The sequence below is a fragment of the Lithobates pipiens genome, unplaced genomic scaffold (assembly GCF_037356315.1).
Source record: "Lithobates pipiens isolate NorthernLeopardFrog02 unplaced genomic scaffold, aLitPip1_a1.2 Scaffold_10, whole genome shotgun sequence".
Lineage (NCBI taxonomy): Eukaryota > Metazoa > Chordata > Amphibia > Anura > Ranidae > Lithobates > Lithobates pipiens.
The window spans coordinates 229229382-229249690 of record NW_027507686.1 but is presented as its reverse complement, the minus strand read 5'-3'; the positions used below and the strand labels follow the sequence as shown (position 1 = coordinate 229249690).

Below are 20309 nucleotides of genomic sequence, written 5' to 3'. Positions count from 1 at the left end.
CACCATGCTGATAAAAACAGCGGACCATTTCTGCTCAATGCGTGTTAGCATGGGGTCACTTGTAGCCCTGTAGGGGGGGGGGGGGGTGCATGTGAAAGGGAGATCACAATGGAGCACAATTGAGACACAGTTGCTACCCCATAAAAAGAAGTAATTGACCAGTGACCTTTAATCCCAGATATCCAGGTATTCATGTAATGAAAGTTGGCAATAGGTGAAAGGAGACTTTTAGCCTCCATCAGGGGCATATGTGACGGGGACAATGCTGGAGCATTAATGGGGACAGTTGTCACCCCATTAAATGCGGTGGCTGACAATAACGTTTATGACTTGATCATCAGTTCGTTTAATGAAAGCTGTAGATTTAAAAAAAAGTCAAAAGGAAAAGACTGGCTGCACTTCATGCACTAGTACTGTTCTTCATCTGGACAACATGAATCTGGAACCTATGAATTTTAACACAAAAAGCTGGAGGCAATCATAGATCTCGAAGGTTAAGGACAGCCTTTTGAGTGCTAAACCTCTGGGGACGGCCTAGTCAGGGACTCTCTATTCATGTTGTCCAGATGAATAATTTTACTAATGTTTGAATTTTCTTCGGCGTGTAGCTGGTCTAGTCCTTTAGTTTTGTTCAGTCTGTGGGGAGTAGAATGAAAGCCTGCTTTCCTTCAGAACCTAATCTTCCATCAAAGGATAAGTTCAGCTTTGGGAACATGTTACATGTACCACCTGGTTTAGGAAGTGGAACTTATAACATGTTCTCGCTTCTGCAGCTGGAATCTACTGCCTCTGTGTGACAGCAGTATGGGGAAAAGTTCCCTGTACCAGCTATCGCCTTTTGAAAAGAGCATAGCCGTACGGGGCTCTACCCACATGGTGCATCATTCAGAGAAAAGATATACCTGTTCTCAAATCCCAATAGCTTGTAAATGTATTTGAACTATGGGGTGCTAAAGGGGTGTGACCACCTATTAACACTACAAATTCTGGATGGACCATTTGCACATTGCAGGGATATTTAGTTCTCATATATTGTAATACAAGTTTAAGCAGACCAACAGCGTTAAAGTATTAGTAGTAGCAAGGCAGTGTGGGACTGGCCAGAAGAGGGATTACTTTGATTCAGTTGGTCAGCTTAAACCTGTATTGCAATATATGTGAACTCAATATCCATGTTTTTCATTGCATGGTTTGCTGGGAACGGGGTAGCATTGTGCAGAGGGTCCATCCAGAATTAATTCAGAGTTCTGTGAATGAATGAGCTACATGTCCCGACTTTTGTGGATGTTGGCTTGTAGTTCTCAATGAACTACCACAGCGCTGTTGAGCTCTGTGGTAGTTCATTGTTTCTACCTGTCAGTGTTAAACTGTATGACTGTACGATGAACGGACAGACAGCTCACACTGACAATCTGCAGCAGTCCTGCAGGGCACCCAGGATCTGCTGATCACCAGTGCAATGCTTTCCATGCTCCTAAAAGAAAAAATAAAATGCAATTTTTTTTAATTTTATTTTTTTACCTGCAAAAAAAAATAAAATTGTGCAGTTATTTTTTATTTTTTTGAAAGGTGAACTTATTTAAAGTGGTAGTAAACTCTGTACTACCACTTGTACCTACAGGTAAGCCTATAATAAGGATTACCTGTAGGTACTGTGACTATCTCCTGAACCTGCATAGTTTAGGAGATATTCAGATTGCATGTAGCCGATGACATCGGTGCATGCGCTCCTGAAGGTCCGGCTTACAGTGTTGGTATTCTGTCAAAATCTCCAACCCATCAAAAACTCCAATTGTGTCATTAACGGAAGTAGTTTTTGAAGAGTTGGCTCTATTGCCCATGCGCAAGAGCGCAGCGGGCATGTGCACAAGATTGTCACGTAAAAGGCATCAAATATACCAACTGCTCTTGCCACCACAATGCGCCTGCGCGTCCTGCATATCGCAGACTAAAAGAATGCTATCAAATACTCTAAATGAACTTGCCGCAGAGGGCCTATGCTGGAACAATGATAGAAACCCCTGTCAGATATTCAACATTATGAACTGCTAAGATAATCTACAGAACGATGTGTGGATATGTATGCGAGTAGTACAAATAAATCAAATCCAATTACAGATGGCTGTATTCCCTCGCAGGCGCACTGCTGCTATTTCAGTTGGAGTATTTAATGGGATTCTTTTAGGCTGCGATACGAAGGGCATGCAGATGTGCTGCGGCAGTGAGAGCAGTTGGTCTATTTGATGGCTTTTACGTGACAATCTGACATGCAGAAAAAAGTTCAAATTTGATTTTAAGGTGAATTATTGAAGAAAGCTTGATATTATTAGTGCCAGCCTTGGATTGTATCTGCTTTCCAATATATTTATGATCTTTCTGGTGTATTATTTACTATTATGTGTCCCAAAACATTCGGAAGCAATGTATGAACTTGTGTTGCTTGTTAGCGAAAGCTGCATACCACAGTGCCAGGTTCACTTCACATTCATGTGATAATGCTATGCAGGAGGAAAAGGAATCATCAGAAGCCAAGGTCTCTAAAGCCAAGCTCCAGAGCAAAGCCAAGATTGCATCATTAACTTCTCAACTAGAAGAACTGAAGAAGCAGCTGGCTTCACCCGGGACACCAGGAAAGAAATCTGAGAACAAAAACAAAAAGGTAAGAGTTTACCTGGAACTTTCCAAGTGCTGCTTACCCTAAAATGACCTTTCAGGTTTTTAACTATTTCTATGACCAGGAATTCTGGGAGGAAGGATGGGACCTGTGTGAAATATTAACATACTACACCAAATGTTATATTAGTATTATAAGATAATATACCTGTTTTAAACACCTCAATGAATGAATTAGGCTGTCCCCCAACGTGAGGAATCTAGACACTTGAACAACTGAAATGCCACCTACCTAAAGAGGAGCTGAACTGTGTTTTCTAGGCCTAAGACTTTATGTTGCTTTTTTTGAGCACAGGCTCCAGTGTTCCCTTTAGGCTCCCTGCATCTGATCTCTCCCCTTTTACTGATTTTATCATGCCTTGTTCTGCACTGTTTATCTTTGTGGAGGTGGCCTTCTTAGCAAAGCTTTGGTCCTTGTGTCAGTGATGCTACCCTGGTGACTGATCCACAGAATGAATAAAGCAGATGCTGGGAAATCCTTGCAACTCAGGTCCTCAGGTACAGTTTTCTCTCCAGCAAGGAGAGCATTGAACAGCACAGTAATGACATCTCCAATTCTGGTGAGACAAGTAGAGGCAGCAATGCCTTATGCCGCGTACACACGGTCGGAGAATCAGTCGGAATGCGTCTTATCGGACCGTGTCATCAGATAATCCGACTGTGTGTGGTATGCATCGGACTGATTCCATCCGAATCTCAGTCGGACCCAATTTTCCAACATGTGTGAAATATTTCCCGACCAACTGGGCCGGTCGGATGTAATCCGATCATGTGTAGAGAATTTTGATCGGACCAAGTGCCACGCATGCTCAGATCAAATTCCTACATCAAAGCTATTGGCTACTAGCCTGAATCTAGTCCCATCGTAAAGAAATTACGTCATCACGTTCTGAAAGATTGGATTTTTCGACAATTTAGTCAGACCGTGTGTATGCAACAGTTTCGGACAAGATCCGACGGACAAAATCCGACGGAGAAAATCCGACGGATTTGGTTGTCGAAATCTCCGACCGTGTGTACAGAGGCTTAGATCTCACTAAAAACATGAAACAGGGAGCACAGGCCCTTGTGCATTATCTTTAGTAAATGTCTAATAAATACCTCTGTATCATACTCACAACCACTTGTAACTTAGCTTGTCATAAAACCATCAGCTAAAGTCTACATAGGAGTGCCCACATCTCAAAGGACTATATTGCAGTACCAAAGGCGGACGTGTTTCGAGGTTTCCCTCTTCATCCGAGCCAATAGGTACTTTGGACAAGCTATGTTACAAGCTTTTGGGAGTATGATACTTACCCCTGTATTTATTAAAGACATTTACTAAGGATTATGCGCTAGGCCTGTGCGCTCTCTGTTTTGTTCAATGTTTTTAGTGTTATCAGACTTCCCCAGTCTTTTAAGGGCAGCGAGGTGTGTGTTATCCTTACATATGTGTCTGGCCGAGAGACTATAATTGCGTTGGGGCCCACTACTTGGCACAGGAGATTGAACATTGTGAATTCTGAAGTGCCTTAGATCTCACACTGCAGATATACAACTATGAGGATGTAAGACAGAGTAAAGCTAGATACACACCATACAATTTTCTTGTACAATTTTTCTTTAAATTTACCAAAACCATATGATATGAGGTTAAACCTAAACACTTTCATTTGTATGCAATCAGGCAGGCCCTTGCACTACATAGCTGATAATCCTAAAGGAAATTGAACAACACAAACTGTATAATGTGTATCCAGCTTTTTTTTTTTTTTTTTTTTTTTAATTGAAAGACGAATTCGGAAAGAAAGGTATGGGGTGTCATTGCAGGTGTTTGCATCATTCCCATTATTTGGTTCGGTACACTAAATTTCTTCTACGAGATTTTATAAATTTAAAGTGGTTCTAAAGGATGTTTTTTAAAATAAGAATTTATACTTGCTTGCACTTTGCAACACCTTACCTTTTCTTTGGTGGTCCCCCTCCACCTTTTCTGCCCCGCGAGTGCCTCAAGAGCAAGCCATGCAGGTGCACTCCCGTGATGGGTTGTGTGTGCCCGTAGACACATACAGCGCTGTTAAGCCGTGCCACCTGCTCCCACCTCACAGGAGTTTGACTGACAGCAGCAGAAGCCTATGTCTCTTGTGAGACCACGAAGTAGAGGAGTGGTGCTGCAGTGGTGATGAGAGCCACGTAGGTGTGATGGGATAGGAAGGGGAGGAGGGAAACGCTCAGTGGGGTGTTTTTTCCTTAATGTTAGGAATGCATTAAGGTAAAAAATTGACTTTTTAGAACCACTTTAAGTAGAGACATATGGTTTGTTAAAACAATTCTGTCGCTAGGTGGTGGAATTTATAGCATCAGCCTCCAGAATTTTTTGTCTGGTGGGAGGTATATTGAAGTTTTGCTTGCAGAAGTGATACTGGGGTTGGCTAGGGTAACATGTTATCCATCGCACCCAGAAGTGTCTGATAGTAGCGCCAACGTTTTTCAAGAGAGCTAAGCTTCAATGCACCACCCACTGCAGAAGTAAACATAAAACTTATTTTTTTACAGAAGGCTATAACTGTAAATAATCCCACCTGGCAACAGGGTGACTTTTAAATAGTTTGAGGCTAGGGCTGCATTGAATACCTAAAAGCAACTAAGCTCTCTGTCGGCTGACATCACAGAGCCGGTCCAGGCTTTGGAAAGATCACGACCACATGGCCGAGATCAGCCCACATGCCTGGACCATCACCCGGTTCAGCCACTCGGTGAGCCATTAAGAGCCTGTGCCAGACACTTCCACCCCCTCCCCAGCCCAGCGCTCCAGTGAGAGCAGAGAGCCATCAACTCTCCACTCAGGGAGCTCTGAGAACCAAGCGATCGGTGGTGTTTGATTGCACGGTTCTCAGTCTTAGAGCTGGCGGGATTATAAATGTATTCGTGGAAGGGCCGGCACAATGGTGATCAGACCGTATCAAAATGCGAGGCAAATCCCATTAAACGGATATGTCCATATACAACAACTTGTCTGGAAACATTAGGAAAGAATAGATGGATACTTCTTACCAGATCTGTTGGACTCACACAGTCGTATGACGGTTGAGTCAATAAGGCTTGAGGTCACAATCTGGGACCGAGGGGTGGATCGAAGGAGGTTCGTCAGCCTGGTGGGGAAACTCCAAGAGACCGTATGTCCAATGATGAATCTCACCGATGGAACTTCAGAATGGTTAGGAAATCCAACTCGGATATAGCCCACTGCACTCCGATACTCCGAATACCCCAAAATGAGGGGGAAGATGTTTAAAGGGTTTGGACCAAAAAAGGAAAAAGAAAGAAAAAGCTCCACATGGTGCGGGTCAGGCGATAAAAAATGATAATTTATTAAAAGTCAAAAGGGTAACAGATGACTTGGTGATCACAAAGCAATAAGGTAAAAGTAAAAGCAATGTGGGGTGCCAACAGCTAGCCCGACGCGTTTCGACACATATGTCTTCGACAGGGGCATATGTGAAGACATATGTGTCGAAACGCGTCGGGCTAGCTGTTGGCACCCCACATTGCTTTTACTTTTACTTTTACCTTATTGCTTTGTGATCACCAAGTCATCTGTTACCCTTTTGACTTTTAATAAATTATCATTTTTTATCGCCTGACCCGCACCATGTGGAGCTTTTTCTTTCTTTTTCCTTTTTTGGTCCAAACCCTTTAAACATCTTCCCCCTCATTTTGGGGTATTCGGAGTATCGGAGTGCAGTGGGCTATATCCGAGTTGGATTTCCTAACCATTCTGAAGTTCCATCGGTGAGATTCATCATTGGACATACGGTCTCTTGGAGTTTCCCCACCAGGCTGACGAACCTCCTTCGATCCACCCCTCGGTCCCAGATTGTGACCTCAAGCCTTATTGACTCAACCGTCATACGACTGTGTGAGTCCAACAGATCTGGTAAGAAGTATCCATCTATTCTTTCCTAATGTTTCCAGACAAGCTGTTGTATATGGACATATCCGTTTAATGGGATTTGCCTCGCATTTTGATACGGTCTGATCACCATTGTGCCGGCCCTTCCACGGAAGCTTACACCCATTACTTGGACTTTATTTTGCTAATCTACACATCTATATGATCTTTGTTATATGATCATTCTTTCAACATATGTTCACTTTAGAAGCGCTACACTATTTTTTATTTCTGTTTGTTGAACTTTGTTTGTTTGAGTGTTGGCTGCTGTGCTCCTTTATGTATATTTGATTTTAGCGCAGTGCTTTCCCCTATCTCTACTTATAAATGTATTCACCTAAGTAAGTATGATTAGAAAGAAAAAAAAATCAGATACTTCTCTTTTTAAAGTCTAAAAGCCCGTACACACAATCGGACTTTTTGATAACATGCAAATGAGCTGTTTTGGAGCAACATCCGACCATGTGTACGCTCCATCGGACAAACTTTTTCCGTTTTCATCTGACTTTTGTTGGCTATGTGAACAGACAAACCTTTTTGACAACATAAGTTAGATGGAGCAAAGTCCGATCGTGTGTACACAAAACCATCGGACTTTTGTACAAAGTACAAACACGCATGCTCAGAACCAATGCAAAAGATCAGACAACAATACAGAAGTTGACCAAAGGTGGCACTGGAGTAATTGAACGTCCTCTTTTGAAGTGTCGTCGGTGCGATGAAACGTCACTACGTTCGTGTTTGTTGCCTAAAAAGTCAGATCGTGTGTATGCAATACAAACTTCACACCTATGCATTTTTAGTGCATTTTGCAGATTTGCACTACAGAACGTGTTCCATAGGAAACCATGTCAAATGGACTGTATTGCAAATCTGCAAAATGCAAAAAGTACTAAAAATGCATAGGTGTGAATCCAGCCTAAATTTTCTCTATCAGTAACCCAGATGTCTCTTGCTTAAAGTTGATAGAAGGGATACATCTAACAAGGTATAGGAAAGGAAAATGGGACTTTAAATAGGGCATGACATTGTAGTTAGTAAAATTATGTATGAACATCTGAGAATTGTTTTTAGGATAAATTAAATTTGTTTTGGTGTCATAATCCCCTAGGGGTAGTCCAAGATATTTGTAGGCATGATAAAATAGATATATAGATACTATATAATTTTTAATATAATCATAAGAACAATATTAACATAATTTTAATAGTAGATTTCAAGCAATCAGTCAATCAATGGACATATTTACTACAATAGACACAATTAAATGTATAAATAAAATTACAGATCATAGGTGAAAAAAAAAGTCACATAAGTATATAAACAGTAGATAATGATATTGAAATAAACTTGTATAGGTACCCTTAGTTGTATACACAATGCATTTCATGGCTGACTGCCAATCATCAGGGGTAAGATGCATATTTATACTGGAAAATCAAATAATTCTTAATGTACAAAGCCCTCAAATAAGAGGGAAATGTCAAATGCACTCCCCTTTCCTAGAGATACGTACGGATAAGTCCTGCTTTGATGAAGGTGTCTTAGCCAAAATGCGTCAACGTATAGCCTGTACCCATGTAACCAATAAAGGACTTTTATTCAAGAGCATCCGTGTTGCCAGCCCTTTTTGATTCAAGTATTATATTTGGGGCCTGAACGTCCTGGCTAGAGCACCGGATCACAGCTCGTGGACTTTTCATATTGGCAGTGGAGCTGGGGTGTCATTTTGTTTCGCAAGTAGGAACCAGCTCCAGTAAGGGACTGACATGGCTACATATTATAGATAATCTTATATCCTCTAGCATTGCTTTGTCAGTCTCTTATGTCAATGTATTAAAAATTGTAAGGTAAATAACGTTCTTTGCTAATTCTTTATCTGCGGTCACATGACCTCTAACCCCTGTTACCTGCCCTTTCTCTCTGGGTGGTGGATGTGGACTTTTTAGGAAATTATATCATAGGAGGAAGTTATCCTATTACTGGATTAGACTTGCTACCTGCTCCCAAAATCCAGAGGAGAGGAACTGTTGGGACTGATCTTTACGTGGCACTGTCGGAGCTTGTGTGCATTTGCATTGGAGAAGGCATTGATGTATGTCCATAATTGACAGCAGCAAAGTTCAGGGTCAACAGCATATGGATGTCTTCAGTGGGAGCCAGGAGGTTTTTATTTATTATTATTTTTTTTTTTAAATATATTTTTTTATGTTTTCAAGAACATGACCTAGACATACTACTTTCTTTGTAGAATATGAAAAATAATACAAGAAATGGGGTTACACGGAGTGGAATTTTCAGATCATATCACATTATGTCACTTCACTGTGTACATTTGGTAACAACCAAGGTATTGAAAGATGTAAAAAATGAGAAGGGCTTGAAAATACGCAGACGATAAACCAATAAAGTGATAAAAAGTGAGAAATAGGAGCAAACATAATCTGTGTCATTACTTCTCATAGCCCATCAGTCCGAGGTAGCTTTATACAGTACTAGAAGGATTAGAAGCTCATGCTGTAGACACAGGTAAAGAGGAAAACCAATCTATGTTGAGAATGCTATTGGTAAAGAATGTGACTCTCCTGCTATATGAGATGACATATGAGGCTTAGGGGGTGGCCAAATATTTTTCGAAAAAAATAAATAAAATAAAATGGTCCAGGTGGGTGGACTCATCTGAAACAAGGGCAAACCACCCCATTGGGGACTAAAGTCTTGTACCTGTAGGGTCTTTGTGCAAGTGGAGTACTCCGTATGCCTGATACCTCTGCTGTCCTAGAGTACTATAGAACTCTGGTACTGTTTTTTGATTGGGTGGATTGGGGCTCACTCTGGTGTTTGTTATATATATATATATATATATTTTGTGCACAGGAATGCTATATGCGATTATGGTAATCTTGCTATTCTATATTGGTTGAGGCTCTTTGTAAATGTCCTATGTGAATGTAGAAGCAGGTACAGTAGGGAGTATTGGATGATCTGGATGTTGGTATTAAATTGTAACTTAGCTATGCAATTTTTGCTATGTACAACTTTGCCAACTGTATATTGTTTGCTGTATAAATACTTGCATATGGCAATAAAGACTGTTTATTAGAAAAAAAAAAAAGAATGTGACTACATAATTATAATCACAGCCAAGCTACCACTTTATGCCATAAAAGGGAACATAAACAACAAGAACCTGATCGTATCCTGGTGGGATGCGAGCCCAACAATCAATGGTATTTATGCCTTCAGCATATCCCTGTGGTCTAGTAATCTGAAAAACAAGGGTATCAATAGACTGAACTACTACCTGAGTTAGCCGTCTAAGGTTGCCTAGTGTTTGCTCCCGAGGTATAATGCATCCAGGTAGCCCATTGTTAAGGCATTCACATTTATCCTTACAGGCGGCTATCCAACCCTCAGCATCCATTTATATATTATCCTTTTCCAATAAATCAGTATAAGGTGTGCTTAGCTGCATTAGGTAGAATGTAGTACAGAGCCAGGAGTTTTAATGGTTTCTAGAAAGCTTTGTTGGCCCTCCTCTGGAAATATAACACGCAGCCGAAACCTGTCAGGGTCAACAGTTATTTGCAATGGGATATGAAAAAGGTAAAATCTGTCCATAATCCAGTTTTTTTTTTGTTTTTTTTAGGTATACACTATGACTTTTTGATTTTGGCAGGAGAAAATTTTCAGATTACAGATCTCTTCTTAGGTTCTTAAGGCATCTATACATTTTTTTTTTTTTTTTTTGTCCCAGGGTCCTGGAGAAGGAGAGCAGGAGAATGCCTCTGCAAATCGAGGGAAGATTCTAGTGTTGCGGAAACGAGTGGAAGAATTGGAATCTCAATTGACAACAAAAAATGAGGCACTGCAAAAAAAGGTTTGTGATAATTCTTGGTATAAAATGCCAGCGTTAATAAGATGTTTTCTGTGTTTGGTTACTTGTTTGGAGTCTTTAGAATACAAGGCTGTAAAAGGATAGTATTTGCTTTACAACTTTGGGGCATCTAGTGGGTACTCCCAGCGTTATGACTAACCAGAATGGTACTAGTGTGGTATCCAACAGTAGCTTAGCACCGGTTTTCCCACTACAGTGTGGCTAAATCTGTCCTCTAAATTTCATTTCAGGAGGCAGAACTGGAAGCACAGCGTCTGCGTGGGTCTGAAATGGATGCCATGCTTGTGACGAAGGATAAAAAATTGGCTGAAAAGGAAGCATACATTGTTGAGCTGCAGATATCTGCGGCTTCAAATCTCTCTCAAGATGCAGTCGTTGCAGGCGTAAATGTGAAGGTACAGTGTGTGTTTTCCCCATAGGCTTGTAAATTGTATAGTAGTTAAAGCGGTTGTATAGTCGTTTTTGTAACTTTTACCTACAGGTAAGCCTATAATAAGTAGGTAAAAAGAGTATCTCCTAAACCTGTACGGTTTATGAGATATTCCCCTCGCAATGAGCCGCTGACTTCAGCGGCGCATGCGCACCGGGGATTCTCGGCTGAAAGTTCGGCAGACCCTGCCGGGAACAAAACTACCACGCACATGCGCGGTAGTGACGGCATCGCGGCTCCGGCCACTCAGCGCTGGAGCCGCGATACCCAGAAGACACGCTGAGGGAACATGTCAGCTCCCTCGGCGGGGACCGAGTGAGATGCCGGCGCCTCGTTCCAAGGTAAGTATTTCATAGTGAGCTAGTATGCGGTGAATACTAGCTCATTATGCCTTTTCCTTTACAGGTGTAAAAAAAATAAAAAAAAATAATGGATTATATATATATATATATATATATATATATATATATATATATATATATATATATATATATATATATATATATAATCTATCTATCTATCAGCGGGTTTACTCCTGCTTTAATGCTTCCATAATTATTCCTAATATGTTGTAGCAAGATACCTTGCTGTGAAGTTTCACTTAAAATTATCATTGCATTGTTTTTTGTTTTTTTTTTGTTTGTTTTTTTGTTTTTTTATTCTTGAACAAGCAGTCTTCATATTTATCCCATCTGTTTATCCAGAGCCCAGCATCCTCACAAGATTCCAACCAGGACCTGCAGATCCTCATCCATAACTTGAATAGGAAGGTGGGAGAAAGTGAAGAGAAATACAGCCTCCTTCGTGAGCAGACAGAAAGCTTGAAAGCTCTTCTTAACAAAGAGAAGAGCCAATTTCAGGAGAAGGAGGCAATGTACACGGAAAATGTGAGTGATCTCTTCAGGCTGTTTACTTGTGTTCACTATACATATACGCTTTTAAAGTGAACCTATCGTTAAAGATTAACTCCAGGCACAATCATTTTCATTTAGGTATTTTCCTAAACTTTTATGTGGACTAAACGCCTATCTTCCTAAATCCCTAAGTGGACAGGACCAGTTAGGAAGTTTGGCTAGGGATCAAACTGTTTTAAATATCTATAACCTATAACAAGCAAGAGCCTGGCTTAGCCCACCAGGCTCTATCTATATACAGATTCATTTATTTCAAGTAATTCAATTCAAATAGTGAAACTCATATTATAATATAGATTCATTAAACACAGAGTGATATGTTTCAAGCATTTCTTTCTTTTAATTTTGATGATTATGGCATAAAGGTAGTAAAAACTCCAAATTCAGTACCTCATACAATTAGAATATCACATAAGACCAATAAAAAAAAAAAGTGTTTTTAATACAGAAATGTTGACTTACTGAAAAGTATGTCCGGTACACTATAGTATGCACTCAATAATAAGAGTTTCACTTTTCGAATTGAATTACTAAAATTAAGTTTTTGATGATATTCCAATTTTTTGAGATGCATTTATAACTACAATTTCTCTTGTGGGTGAAATGACACACTTCACATGAATAAATGTGGCATATGTTGACATTACTAAATCACATTATTATTTTGATTTAAAAAGTGTCCTTTATCATGAACTAAAAAGTGTTCAATCTCCTCCATCCCACAGTTAGTCTCGTTGAAAAAAAAGACACAACCTCCGAGTCCAGTTACTTATTCCCACTTCCGACTCTGTCGCCGCATGCTTTTTACTGTTTGCCATTACATTTAAAAAAAATATTTTGTTTGTATTAACATGAAAAGTGATGTTTTGTTCCCCTGTGTGGGACCGCTTTGCCTTCCTTTTTTTCAAGCCTGTATTCTGACATTGATTTTCTCAAAATGTATTGTACCAGAAAAAGACACAAAGTCCATCTAGTTCAACCAATAAAAAGGGGAAAACAAACATTTTTTTTTTTTTTTTTTGCTATCCTATATACACAATCCCATGCCCACAGTTGATCCACCAGAGGAAGTCAAAACCCCCAGCAAAGCATGATCCAATTTGCAATCCAATGGGATGTTCCCTGGATCATCTTTACCTATAAATGTTAGTATCCAGTTATATTATGTACATTTAGGAAAGAATCCAGGCCTTTGCTTTAAAAAAAAAAAAAAAAAAAATCTACTGAGCTGGCCAGAACCACCTCTGGAGGGAGTTTATTCCACATTTTCACAGCTCTTTGCCTCCAGACGTAGAGTGCCCCCTTTTTCCTCTGTGATGACCTTAAAGTGAATAACTGAACACCAAGTTCACTATATAGACCACTTATGTATTTATACATAACCCCCCTATGGAATTGTTCACACCATGGTGCAGAGATGTCAGTTTTTCTGCACGCATTCTGCAAGGGTTAAAAAAATAAACATAAACAATAGTTCTGTATGTGCCCTGTTTACACCACACCGTGCATATTTTTTCTGCGCAAGAATCTGCAACGTATGCGCAGTTTCCTGCATGGGGAAAAGAAAACTGACATGACATCAACATTGGTGAGAATAGGGCACATAACTGAGGCGCATAAAAACTGATGTGAAAATTATGTAAACTAATAGTTTCTCATCGGTTCCCATCAGTTTTCATACATATATTAATCTCCTTTTTTCAAGAGAGAATAAATTCAGTTCCTCTAATTTTTCCTCATAGCTGAGCTCATCCATGCCTCTTATCAGTTTGGTTGCCCTTCTCTGCACATTCTCCAGTTCCCTGATGTCCTTTTTTGTGAATTGGTGCCCAAAACTGAACTGCGAATTCCAGATGAGGGTCTTGTTAATGATTTGTACAGGGGCAGAACGATATCTTTAATAAGCCTAGGTTAAATTTTATTTGGCTACCAGTCATTAGAAACTACAGTCTTTTTTTTTAGCCCAGTAAGGCACAAAGGATTATAACCTGCACATGTCATGAGCAAATATAACAGCCCCATTGTACAAGCATGTACAGGAAGTCCCCGGGTTATGAACACAATAGGGACTGTAGGTTTGTTCGTAAGTCGAAGTTGTTCATAAGTCGCAACACTGCATTTGTAAGTGTAACTTCCGGTCAGAACACTGCATTTGTAAGTGTAACATCTGCCTGTGCATGGATGTGGGATGTTCCGGGCGCTTGTTATGTTACCTGGGGCTCTTCTGGCCATGTAGTACTGCAGCATGGGATCTGTCCGGAGGTATCCAGGACCAGCGTGGAGCACAAGTGGCCGGCATTTGAGGCCGTTCGTAAGTAGGAGTCCTTCATAACTCGGGTGTTCGTAACTCGGGGACTGCCTGTATAGAATGAGGGTCTTTTAATGCATTATCACACATTGATAAGATTGTGTAAATTAACTGGGTTGTGCTGCTCTTTGGTGCCTCCTGTCAAAATCTTTGCCCACCTGATTACACACGCATCCCCTGCAATGTCAGTTGAATCCTATTGGGAGTTATACGTATGTTAAGTTAAAATTAACATACGCTCTGAAAGATGGCAAATTTGCTTCATCCATTTAAAAATTTTGTACTGTTGAAAAAGCTTTTTGAAAACAAAATTAATTTATTTTTAAGGCCCCTTTCACACGGAACGGATCAGTAATGATCCGCCCCGTGATGATCCGCTTGCTCAACTGGAATCGCTCTGTTGTCCCCGCTGAGCCGGGTGATAACAGGGCGGTCCCGGCACACTGTGCAGGGACCGCCCCCGTCAGCTCTCCGCTCTCCTCTATGGGGGATCGGATGAACACGGACCGTCTGTCTGTGTTCATCTGATCCGCTCTGCAGACGGATAGAAAAATAGGATTTTCCTCCGTCTGCAGAATCGGACAATAGCGGAGGCGGACGATAGCGGGTGTCTGCGGATGTTCACCTGCAGACACCCGCTATCCCATAGAAATGCATGTATGTCCGTATTTCATCCGCAAACAGATCGATGAAATACAGACATAATGTCCGCATGTGTGAAAGGGGCCTAATTATTTTTTTAATGAAGTTCTCTTGTTTAACATTGTCTGCGCTCTTCTATTATTTAATTATATTATGCTGCATTCATTTATAAGATTTTTCATGGATTCTACATAAAACCAATATTTGCATATATGATCTATGCTTCCAGATTCGGGTATATCAGAATATGATTCTGGAAAAGGAGAAAGAGATGAAGGAGTTATCGCAAAAACACGATCAGGAGATTTTCAAGCTTGCTGCTAAATCTGATGCCACCGCTGACCTTCACCAGGTAAACTGTGTGCCAAAATTGGAAATCCTGATGCCACGTGGCAGTAAAACATTTTGTTTATCTTGAAGATACGTTTTTTTTGTAAGATGCCTTTATGGGGATCACCATCGGCTGGTATGAAGTAAAATGTGTTGGCATCACTCCAAGAGAAAGGCGTTGTCCTACATGATTTCTCTCCCCTGTCTCCCTTTTACTTAAAAAGAGGTGTTTTGTTGTGATCCTCACTGTAGAGATTTCCCATCACTTTCTGCCCTGATAGTAAATGAGAAGTCTCTCCAGTTGGGTCACAGACTGCAGTAAAAACTTCCAAAGCAAAAAATAACAGAAAGGAGCGCCTAACTGAATGTAAGAGTCCAAATTCCTTTAATGATAACAAATAGATATAAGGGCACCAAAGAAACAAAATGAGTGCCTAAACCTATATAGATCAATATAAGACTGCTACCCCTTTAATAGTATCAACCACACTATAGTGATAATCAAGATAAAAAGAAAAAGAAAGGCACTGCCCCTTAACCACTTGCCAACCAGCTCATGCATATTTATGGCGGCAGGTTGGCTCGCTCCTGTGAATCGCAGTACCTGTATGTCGGCTCCTTTAAAAACCAAATAGGCGCACGTGCCCCCTGCGTGGCGGGGGACCCAATGCATTTGGCTGGCTACCCCCCATCCTGGGCATGAGAGCCAGAAAGGGGATCTGTGTTTTTGGAAACACACAAATCCCTGTTCTGACAGGGGAGGAGATACAGATCTGCTGTTACTAGTAATTATGAACAGCAATAGGTCTCCTCTTCCAGTCAGTCCCCTCCCCCCGCAGTTAGAAACACTCATGAAGGAGCACATTTAACCCCTTGATTGCCCCCTAGTATTAACCCCTTCTTTGCCAGTGACATTTATACAGTAATCAGTGGCTATTTTTTTTAGCTCTGATCGCTGTATAAATGTCAATGGTCCCAAAAAGTATCCGATCTGTCAATCGCAATGTCGCAGTCCTGCTAATAATGATCGCCACCATTACTAGTAAAAAAAAAAAAAAAAAAAAAATGCTATAAATCCATTATTTTGTAGACTCTATAACTTTTGCACAAACCAATTAATATACACTTATTGCGACTTTTTTTTTTTTTTTCAAATAAATATCTAGAAGAATACATGTTGGCCTAAACTGATGAGCAAATTTTTGTTTTTGTTTTTTAAATTTTTTGCGTATTTTGTTCTTTTTTTGTTTATAGCACAAAACATAAATACCGCGGAGGTGATCAAATACCACCAAAAGAAAGCTCTATTTGTGGGGAAAAAGAAGTCAATTTTATTTTGGTACGCAGTGCTGTATCGCAAAAAATGGCCTGGTCATTAAGGGGAAAAATCTTCAGGGGCTCAAGTGGTTAAAATCAGCCTAAAATGTGTAATCTATTACATCTTTAAGAACTTGTGTCAACAACCTAGAAATAAAGCAATACAAAAAATGCAAAAAAGTGTCAGAGCAAATAATAGCATAAATAGTCCATATATCTTTAAGGATAGCCAAACACGGTGCTCCTTCAGGAATTATAGTGTCCAAATCTTCCAATTGCTTTGCTCCACCAAGTGAAAAAATATATATGTATATGGGCTCACCAGAACCTTTTAGCCCCCAAGTGACCATCGAGTAGAAAGTAAAAGGATCCAATTCTCCAGCAGCTCCCCACACTCCCACTTTGCAACACTATAATAAAATGCTCCAGGAGAGACCACAAGAGGATAATACAGTGAGGGGAAAAAGTATTTGATCCCCTGCTGATTTTGTACGTTTGCCCCCATGACAAAGAAATGATCAGTCTATAATTTTAATAGTAGGTTTATTTTAACAGCGAGAGACAGAATAACAACAAAAATATCCAGAAAAACGTATTTCAGTGAGTAAAATAAGTATTTGATCTCCTATCAATCAGCAAGATTTCTGGTTCCCAGATGTCTTCTATACTGGTAACGAGCTGAGATTAGGAGCACTCTCTTAAAGGGAGTGCTCCTAATCTCAGCTTTTTATTGTTGCCTATATAAAAGACACCTGTCCACAAAAGCAATTGATCAATCCGATTCCAATCTCTTCACCATGACCAAGACCAAAGAGCTGTCCAAGGATGTTGGGGACAAGATGGTAGACCTACACAAGGGTTTTTAATTTGCTATTACACTTTATTGCATTTTTAGCACTACTCAAATACCTTTTTAATGGTTTACGGTTAAAAAAAAAAAAAACTGCCATCGCGTTTCAGGGGCCAAGCCTGCTCTTTCCAAACACTAATCTACACTATATTACCAAAAGTATTGGGGCCCTTGCCTTTACACGCACAGAACTTTAATGGCATCCCAGTCTTAGTCTGTAGGGTCCAATATTGAGTTTTCTCACCTTTTGCAGCTATAACAGATTCAGCTCTTCTGGGAAGACTGTCACAAGGTTTAAGAGTGTGTCTATGCATTCCAAAAGTGCATTTGTGAGGTCAGGCACTAATGTGAAAGAGAAGGTCTGGCTCGCAGTCTCCACTCTAATTCATCCCAAAGGTGTTCTATCAATTTGAGGACAGGGCTCTGTGCAGGCCAGTCAAGTTCCTCCACCCCAAACTCGCTCATCCATGTCTTTATGGACCTTGCTTTGTGCACTGATCCAAATCATTTGGTGGAGGGGGGATTATAGTGTGAGTTTGTTTTTCAGGGGTTGGGCTTGGTCCCTTAGTTCCAGTGAAGGGAACTCTTAAGGCGTCAGCAAAGACATTTTGGACAATTTCATTCTCCCAACTTTGTGGGAACAGTTTGGGGATGGCCCTTTCCTGTGCCATCATGACTGTGCGCCAGTGCACAAAGCAATGTCCATAAAGACATGGATGAGAGAGTTTGGGGAGGAGGAACTTGACTGGCCTGCAAGAATTTTTTTTCTGATGTCTCTTCATGTATTTGGTGCAGATTTTACAATAGGGAAGCCGCCCTTTGATTTTTATATAGGATCTTCTGTCTTTAACAGCTGCTCAAGGCACTGAAACAGAAGCTGCATGAGGAAGAAGAGGTGTTATCAGGCAAGAATCAGGTGATTGATGTTTTACAAAAGGAGCTCGATAATAAGGATCAACAGATCGCTGTAAGTAGCTGAATTTCCCACATTAATGGGATGATGTATGGACATTCTTTCATAACGTGGTGTACAGTACATGAGATTTGTAGTTATTTTATTCTATTCAATCACAGATCCGCTTACCGGAGTCTCACTGTTTAAGTGGTTGTAAACCTCAGACATGAAAGATTAACAAAGCATATCCTTCTAAAGTGTGTACTTGTCTCAGTCCAGAGCACTAGGTGTCATGTCTGCTGTGTCATTCCTCCCAGTTTTCCTGACACAAAGACATAAATTGGACACAGATGAGGGACTTCCAGCTGATTGACAGCTTCGGCTTTGTTCCTGTGAGCTGTGTAAACAGATGCTCCTGCTGCTGTCCTTGGCAATGAGGAGTTAGAAACCTGGGAGAGCTACTGCTCTCTTGCACATGTTTGAATCCGGATGGGGCTTGGGTAAGTATTGGGGGGGCTAGGGTGGTGGGATTTGCTACACACAGAAGATTTTTTACCTTGATGCATAAAATACACAAGGGTAAAAAAAAAAACCCTGAGCCTTTACAACCACTTTGACATTTCTAAATATTCCTTATAGGATAGCTAATCATCTGCTCTTTCTGAGTTCTGGTCCATTTCTAATTAGCCCACCCGTGTTTCATTTTTTTTTTTTCCTTTTGTGCTTTCATAGTGTCATGATTTCAACCTAAGATAGCTGGCTTTTGAATGTGCACCATTAGTGATTTTAAACAATAGGTGACTCATTTGATATTGCAGGAAATGAATGAAAGATGCAGACGTCTGCTGTCCGAAAAAGAGAACCTCCAGTCTAAACTGGACGCAGAAAAGCACATAATGAGAGCTCAGCTTAAGGACATGATGGAGAGACATGAGGCAGAAACGCGTACGCTGAATGACCGCCACAGTAAGACACTGCAAGATATCCAGGAAAAACACGAAGTGGAAATAAAGGAAAAATTCCAGACTATCCAGCAACTTCAGGAACAAATGCAAGGCCTGGTGAGCCCAGGAGAAGTCAGAACGGGATCCCATGAGACGGCAGATAAGGAAATGATCAAGTTACAAGGTAATGAATTGCTTACCTGATGATCAATATTTGTTATCTGCAGGAACTATTTAAATTATAACTAAAGTCATTTTTTTTTATTTTGCATAGACTGGAGAGGGATTGTAACATCTGTCCGGGTTTTATTGCTTTCTGTGACCCCATAAGAGAGATTCCCACTCTCTATTTGTCATGTTTACTGTTCTCATCAAAAGTGAAACTGAAAAGTCCAAAATTTTGGGTTTTCCCAGCAATAGGGTATCTTCCAATGGGGACACTAGTTCTGGTGACAACGAGGGATTCCCTCATTTTGGGGGAATTTCCTCTCACTTTCTGTTTTGGCCAGAAGACCGGAAGTAAAGGAGAATCTCCCGAATGGGACACAGATGGCAAAAAAAGACATCTTCCCTTATTCTGTCCAAACCAAAAAAAGTTTTGCATATAGTTCTATTCTAAATTGTTTGTTAAGTTTGTTTGAAACTGATTTGGTTATAAATAATAAAAAGTTTACTCCAATGTCTGATAAATGAGGTTCATGTGGAGCAGAATTCATCAGTATTCAAAGGCAGGTACACAAAAAATTGTGTTGCGCTGTTAAATTGCTGCAATAAATTAAATAAGATGTAGTGCTATCGTGACACCTACATTCCTTAAAGTGCTCACAATTTATAAATAACATAAAAATGTCCAAAAAAAAAGATATATAGGTATGTATATCGTTATATCAAAAAATACTGTCATGACGAAATGCATTCATGGGCCAAGTCCAGAACTATTGAATTAGGATTAATCAAATAATCCCATATACAATGGCAGTGGTGGAAATAGTGCTGCACAGGTGCTTATGCTGTCACAGTAGTGCTCACTTTGCGTGCTCCACACTTATGTAACAAATGGCCTCTTACCGAACATAAAGACCCTAACTCCGGGTCTAGCCACGTATCAGGGAGAAAACCTCTCACTCCATGTCTCGCAGAATTGTGGCAAATGAGATGTCGTACATCCACCACA

General features: G+C 40.3%; 1 protein-coding gene across 4 annotated transcripts in view; it reads left to right on the top strand.

Moving 5' to 3' along the window:
- The window catches only part of LOC143940827 (uncharacterized), a 150522-nt gene that overhangs the window by 30579 nt on the left and 99634 nt on the right, over positions 1–20309 (top strand). For all 4 annotated transcript variants that reach the window (XM_077462624.1, XM_077462615.1, XM_077462607.1 and 1 more), the window contains exons 4-10: positions 2507–2659; positions 10365–10487; positions 10736–10900; positions 11640–11822; positions 15029–15151; positions 18150–18263; positions 19010–19319. In XM_077462624.1, coding sequence (XP_077318750.1) covers positions 2507–2659; positions 10365–10487; positions 10736–10900; positions 11640–11822; positions 15029–15151; positions 18150–18263; positions 19010–19319 — 1171 coding nt within the window. The remainder of the gene's footprint in view (positions 1–2506; positions 2660–10364; positions 10488–10735; positions 10901–11639; positions 11823–15028; positions 15152–18149; positions 18264–19009; positions 19320–20309) is intronic.